We start from the raw sequence: 7,322 nt of genomic DNA on the forward strand, positions 1-7,322 counted from the left end.
CGGTGAAGTGCAAACACAAGGGGGAGAGAGAAGATTAGTAAACAGGCCCCCGCCGCCGCCATATTGTTAGTGGCAGTTTGGGTCGGCTCTGTTCCCGGGGTTCTGTTAAAACTCGGTCTGTTGTTAGTAATTTATTAAATATAAGCAACTATGTGATAAAAAACAATGAATATTACAACAATCTTGTTCGAAAAACTGACAGAAAACGAGTCGGTAAATATGTTTCACCAGTGTGGGAACTTGATCTTAAGGTTAAATTTGATAAACTTTAACTCAGATTGTTGCTCCTGTTGTCCCTGTGTGTGTATCTGATCTTCTCCAGCATCACATGAGGCACATGTTTCTGACATTAGATGACACGACTCACAATTTATCGCAATAATGAAGAAGGCCAGAGAGCAAATATTCATTTTTCTGATCAACATCTAAATAATTGGGAAGAAAACAGTATTTGTTCTAAGTTGATGTTAGTTTCAGTTTCTTCTTTGGATCACAATAAAAACAAAACAAAAGGAATTTCAATTCACTTTATTCATAACTGATTTCAACAAGAACATTTGTTTCACAGAACAGTGGAAGAGAAACCAGATCATCCAAATACATCAATACTAATATTAAAGCAATACTACTGGAGCACAGTGAAGTTTAGATTTCCATGAGGAGAGATATATCTGTGTCATATAAGAATGAAAGGAAACTTCAGCAGTGATATTCTTTATTCTATTATATATTCTTCACAGATTCTAAGATGAACTGAAGTCTGGGGAGGTTTTCATGTTTCCTTTGACCAGGAACGCAGAGACTTTCCTTCCAGCGTCATGTAGAGGAACAAACTCCACTGAACTCCTCCTGTTCTTTATTGAAAAATTATGATTTCTACATATTTGTTGAAATCATGTCAGTTTGTTCTCATGTCACTTTGCTAAGACGAGAGTTTTAGCGCTGTCAATCACTCTCATGTACTTGCTGCTAAATGTGCTAATGGTGGACAAACAACTTACCGTTATGTGACATAAGTGGTGTCTGAAACTTAAATAGTGAAATATAGCGCCACCTGGGATTGTAGAGCCAGGACTATTCAGTTTCAGTTTCAGGTCAGGACGACACAGAGAGGTGGATTATTACTTTTTAAAAATATTATTTATTTCCACAAAGGTTAAAAATAGTCCTACAACAATACAACCTAAGCATAAAAGACAATTTACAAACTGGACTAAATACATAATATAGATATATTGCACATTAGCTCATCAAAGGTAAATGGTATCCTCAAACCCAAATAACGAAACATAAAAAATTATTAATGCAAAAGCATTGGAGCCCCCCAAAAACATGCAAAGCAAACGAATAAACAAAATAGCAAAACGACTCATGCAGCAAAATTACAGAAAGGACTGAACCTGGTTGAGTCCTGACCTAAATAAAATAAAATAAAATAAAATGAAATTATAACTGGATGACAACTGAAAGAGGCCTGCAGCAGAAGGACGGGGATAAAACAACGGCTTGTTCAGGAGGAAGCGGCTTTGGCGTTTCTGTGCCCATCATGCGGGTCGGGGGGGGGGGAAACGGACTTGGAGTGAGCCACGGCACAGAGCCCCAAACCTGCTGGACAAGGAAAGGACTTACCCCGGTGAGAGCAGAAGGGAGACCACCCAACCCGACCTCAGACCTGGACCCAAAACAGGCATGATCACTCAGAACCACCTAAAAACCAGACAAAAGGGAGACCACAGTGCCACCCTGGAGGGTTCAGCGCAGACACGGCCGATCCAGACTGTGGTCCGCGGCTCAGAACCGGCACCGTCATCTGAGGCTATGCTAACTAGCCTAGCATTCATAGGCAGTGCTAAAAGCTAGTAGAGAGCCAGGGGGTTAAGACCCGCCCCCTGGCTCTGATTGGTTACTTCCAGTTAGCCTGTGAGAAGGCAGGAGCTTGATTTTGATGCCATGTTGTGACATGACAGTTTCAACAAACATGTAAAACAACATGTTTCATAAAAGTTACTGCAGCTTTAAGAGCTTCAACATGGCGGGTCCTGGCATTAGTGTCAGGTGATCCCAAACATCAGCGGACCTGCAGCAGAATGACAGAAAGAGGGGAAAATGAAGGTTCTGCAATGTCCTAGTCAAAGTCTATACCTCAGCCTGATTGAAATGCTGTAGTTTGAAGCAGTACTGAAGAGTGAAGCTAAATTCCTCCACTGCTGAGAGTGACTGCTGCTGAAGGAGGGGTAGCCCCATGTTTCACTTAAGTCTCTGTTAAATAAACTTTACAGTCGACTTCAAAGAGAAAAAACTGGAAGAATCAAGTCCAAGAGCTCCAAGAGGAGGATTGTTTCCAGTTTGCGCTGACTCAGTTAGTGTAATTATAAACTCCATCCTGTGTTTGGTTGAGCCCTGGTGACTCATCCATTCAGGCTCCCACAGCAGAACAACCACCTACCAAGTGCCAAAGTTGGGGCCAGCCTCCCTCCTCTCCACCCATCTCATTCTTTCCTACACGGGCACTCGCATCCATCTGCAGACGCTCAGTAACACACCCAGCAGCCAGGAGAACAGTGCTCCGGTCCGAAGACACTCAGAAGAACCAGCAAACAAGTCGGGGAAGATCGACGAGTAGTTTCCGCTTCATCTAGCAGGATTTAGAAAAGGTAAAACCGACTTTTGGTGCAGAGATGCTGCATTTTTTTCATTTTAGGGTGGAGTCGCTGACCCCTCCCATGACTCTGGATTAACGAGGTCTTTTGTGTTTCATGCACTGACCAGAGCAGAGATGGACTTAGAAACTTCTGCAGGATTTACTCCTTAAAGCAAAGATGTGAGATTTTCCCTGGATTTACTCCAAGCAAAGAAGAGCAGGACAAAACTTTTATTTAAACAAGATTATTAATAGTTAACTTAGTGAAGCTAATTAGCTTCATGAAGGGGATGAATCCAACAAATGCTGGTTGATTTATATTCCTCTCATACTAAGAATGCTTCTAGAGGCACTTTGATATCATCTAGTGGTCAGAGTGTGAACTACACGTTGTTCATGGAAGCGGAAGTACGCATTGAGCTGATAAACTCGGTAATAATCTAAACCCTGAGCTAGGTTCTGCAATACAAATATATTTAGGTTGACTGGTATCTTTTACATTTTATATAACAAGATATAGAACATGTGACCAAAATTCTAAAAGTTGTTTCTAAATTTGGGTTTGAAGCTTTTTAGCGACACTCGGCAGCTAGAGAATGTAAATGAGTAATGACAAGTAGTAATATTAACAAGCAGTATGTAAATTATATGCAGGTATTTTGATTATTTAACTTTGAATCAACAAGAACAATTATATATCCATCCATCCATTTTCTGTACACCTTTGTCCCAAGTGGGGTCGGGAGAAAATATATAAATATTGACAAATAAATTTTTTTACAAGCATGTGTAATTTTTATCTTGAAAGAGGAAAAAAAAGCTTCTATAAAAGTACAGTGAAGGGATTTTTCAGTGTTTAACTGAACTGAAAACACTAAGACAGAAACCAATGACTGTTCAAAAATATATGTTGAAATTGAATTTGTAAAAGTGATTTCTGCTGCAGAAAGCGACGAGGAGTTCCTGGAACTCTGCAGTAATGAGATTTAGATGTATTTGAAACACTGTAATGATGAAAAAGCAATGATTTTTCAGAAGCATATATTTAGATTCAATTTATAGTCTTGTTTGAGAATAGCATCAATAAAATAATGTACATAGTTAGACTGAACAGTCTGTTTTACTCCTTAAGAGCCTAGTGTCGCTAATTAGCATCATAGCTAAATCTATACTAATGGAAGGTGTCATTTTCAGGTAATTTAGCATCCAACTTAATGACAATATTTTACACTACTGGATATGAATTGAGGCCTTAAGGGGTTAAGCTGACGTTTTGTCATCAACAGGCTCTGAGGTGAAATGGCGACACCCAAAAACACTCCCAGAGGCGGAAGCACCCCGCTGTCCCCCAACCGCATCACGCGGCTGCAGGAGAAGGAGGACCTCTCCAACCTCAACGACCGTCTGGCCGTCTACATTGACAAGGTGCGCTTCCTGGAGGCGGAGAACGCCGGCCTGCGTCTGCGCATCACCGAGTCTGAGACGGAGGTGACCCGGGAGCTGACGGGCCTGAAGACCGCCTACGAGACCGAGCTGGCCGACGCCCGGCAGACTCTGGACTCGGTGGCCAAGGAGCGGGCGAGGCTCCAGCTGGAGCTGGGCAAAGTCAGGGAGGACCACAAGGAGCTGAAGGCCAGGTGGGTTCATAGTCACACTCCGTAACAAAGAAAGATGTCACAATGTTTTCATGAACTACACATTTTAAGATCAGTTCCAGTCTCATGGGGGATACAGTTGATTTTTCCAACTTGAAAAACTTGGTAAAAGTTGGACCTCATTTTATTTAAAGGTGCCCTGCTGCTCCTGGGGCCCTAAATCTGTTAAACACGCCCCTGCTTGTTTGTTACATCAACATTTTTACAGTTAAAACTGAAAAATTTCAATCAAAACACCAAAAATGACAAAGCCTGACGTTCAGAAACAACCCAGTTTCCCCAGAAACGGCTGCAGAAACATCTGATTATCATTTTTATTAATAAATCCTTCTAACCCAGAAATAAATTCACAGATACAAAACATTTCATGGGAGTTTCTGTGAACAAAATGTTTTCTATGCACAGAAGATTATTTCTGTATCTGAAGATCATGAGACATCGGAGAGCCTGGAGGTTTGGTTAATGGCTGCTGAATGACGCAGATGGTGCTAGACTAAAAGCAAACATTGCATAATTTAGTGGATTTAAACTTTAATCTTGTTTTACGGATATGCTTACTGGTTGAAATATGTTGTGTAGTAAGTTTAGTAAGTTTAGTTTCCATTTCTTTTTGGTTTATTTGACTCTTTTCTGCACAGACATGCTAACATTTAATCCATAAATTTAGATTTACACTAGAATTAGAGTGAAATAAAGTGTGCAGCTCATCTGCTCCGTCCCGCCTCATCCAGACCCAGTGACTAACTCTTTCCTCCTCCTCCTCCTCCTCCTCCTCCTCCTCCTCCTCCTCCATCTTCATCATTATATACGTGGCAGAGTCTCCGGCTGCACATTTTCCTGCTCGTTTTTCCATAAATATTGGGAAAACCTGAGTGTATGTGTGTGTGTGTCTGTGTGTGTGTTGGGTGGGGCCAAGTTGTTGCCATGACAACTAAACACCAGCGGCTGTGGCTTGTGGTTACCGGATTCATGGGACCAGCGCCGTGGACGGTGAGTCATCGGCAGCGAAGGCTCTCCTCTGGTTCTGGTTTTACAGGGGCGGAGCCGAGGGGTGGCCGGGCGGGGCCTGGCTCTCTCCCACTCTGCCTATGCTGGGTTAAAAATAGATCTGCTTGTATTTTTATCATGTAGTAAGGCATCAGGCGTCTTGATGTGGAAATAGATAAAAAAACTTTTACATTTATCATAACTGTTCATAGTTTTCTTCCATTGCAACAACATTAGTTACAATTAAGCGCAACAAACATAGTAACAAGTAGGTAGTAAATAGATATTATCAAATTAGTATTGCGCAATCAAGTTTTTGGTTTTTGAAGATTTCTCTTTTGGAAAATTTGCATTTTTTTGTGCCATTTCCATTCTTTATTTTCAGTTTTAATACTTTTATTTCAGTTAAAGAAAATTTTCTCAGTTTCAAATTGTTCTTTTGATCAAACATTATGGCCCCCGTTTACAATCCCAGCTTCAGCAGCTTCTTCCAGAAGGTGGTGGGTCCGGACCGGACCGGACCGGACCGGATGCTCTCCGCAGAGCCTCGCCAGCGGCTCAGAGTCAGACGGCTGTTTTCGTCGTTGCAGGAACACCAAGAAGGAGTCGGAGCTGGCGGCTGCCCTGCAGAGGCTCAGAGACCTGGAGGCTCTGCTGAACTCCAAGGACGCCTCTCTGACGACGGCTCTGGGAGAGAAACGCAGTCTGGATGCGGAGAACCGGGACCTGAAGGCCCAGGTGGCGAAGGTAGGACCCAGTGCAGCTGGGGCCTCGGGACGGTGGCCCTCCGGCAGTGTCAGAGCGGATGTTGTTGGATCGTTAGGTTCTGATCGGGTTTTCTGTCCCAGCTGGAGGCCAGTTTGGGCGATGCGAAGAAGCAGCTGCAGGACGAGATGCTGCGCCGGGTGGATGGAGAGAACCGGATCCAGACGCTGAAGGAGGAGCTGGACTTTCAGAAGAACCTTTACTCTGAGGTAACATCAGTGTGTGACCTGATGTCCTGGTGATTTATTTATTTATTTATTTATTTATTTATTTATTTATTTATTTATTTATTTATTTATTTATAAATTATAAATATGATTTATTTATTTCACTTCATTACATTCCATTATTTTTTATTTTTATATTTTATTCATTCATTTTTCATTAATGTCTCTATTTTTTCATTTATAATAATTATTTTATCCATTATTTGGCTATGTACTTATTATACGTTTGGTTTATTTCTTTATAAATACATTAATTTTTAAATTTTAATAATTAAATAAAATGTAATAATTATACATATATTTTTTACAGAATTTATTATTTAACTTTTTACATTTTACTCATTTATTTTTCATTTATCTATATTATTATTATTATTATTATTATTATCATTAATAATAATTTTCTTTTTATAATTGTTTAAATATTTAACATTTTATTTTATTCATGTCGTTTTTACTTATTACTAGCTCACGGTAATAGTAGTCACTAAATTTTATTTAAGTTTATATTTGTATATAAATGTAGGTATTTATTTGTGTATTTTTCATATTTTTGCATTTGGTTTTTGTTTTCCAGGAGCTGCGGGAGACGAAGCGTCGCCACGAGTCCCGCATGGTGGAGCTGGATAACGGCCACCAGCAGGAGTTTGAGAGCAAACTGGCCGAAGCGCTGGCAGAGATGCGCAGCCAGCATGAGCTGCAGATTAAACTGTACAAGGAGGAGGTAGAGAAGACCTACAACACCAAGGTTGGTCCAAACCTGCAGGATGACGGCTGAACACCGGAACCAAGGTGTTGCAATGGCCTAGTCAAAGTCCAGACCAGGAGACAAAGTTTATGGAGATAAATTAATGCCATGAAGTTTGTCCAAAAGAAAAATAGTTAGAAACTTGCAGAAAAAAATGTAAACTGAAAAATGATTTGAAACTAAAAATAATTTTAACAACAAAAAAAAAAATCTAAGAATTTTTAGAAACTGAAAAAAAAAAAAAAAAAAAAAAAAAGGAAACAAAAAAAAACTTTAAAAAAAACCCAAAAAAATTTTTT

At 40.3% G+C, this 7,322-nt stretch overlaps 1 protein-coding gene across 4 annotated transcripts in view; it reads left to right on the forward strand.

The window, feature by feature from the left end:
- Positions 1–197: 197 nt before the first annotated feature.
- Positions 198–7,322, forward strand: part of LOC106946900 (lamin-A-like) — a 15,055-nt gene continuing 7,930 nt past the window's right edge. For 2 of the 4 annotated variants that reach the window (XM_015031580.1, XM_015031582.1), the window contains exons 1-5: positions 198–2,654; positions 3,936–4,278; positions 5,874–6,030; positions 6,132–6,257; positions 6,853–7,023. In XM_015031580.1, the coding sequence (XP_014887066.1) occupies positions 3,941–4,278; positions 5,874–6,030; positions 6,132–6,257; positions 6,853–7,023 (792 nt within the window). In that variant the 5' untranslated portion in view covers positions 198–2,654; positions 3,936–3,940. Of the gene's footprint in view, positions 2,655–3,927; positions 4,279–5,080; positions 5,287–5,873; positions 6,031–6,131; positions 6,258–6,852; positions 7,024–7,322 lie in introns of those variants that run through there. The other 2 variants (XM_015031581.1, XM_015031583.1) reach the window with 2 other exon arrangements.

The sequence above is a fragment of the Poecilia latipinna genome, unplaced genomic scaffold (assembly GCF_001443285.1).
Source record: "Poecilia latipinna isolate Pla-1442-1.1 unplaced genomic scaffold, P_latipinna-1.0 Scaffold211, whole genome shotgun sequence".
NCBI lineage: Eukaryota > Metazoa > Chordata > Actinopteri > Cyprinodontiformes > Poeciliidae > Poecilia > Poecilia latipinna.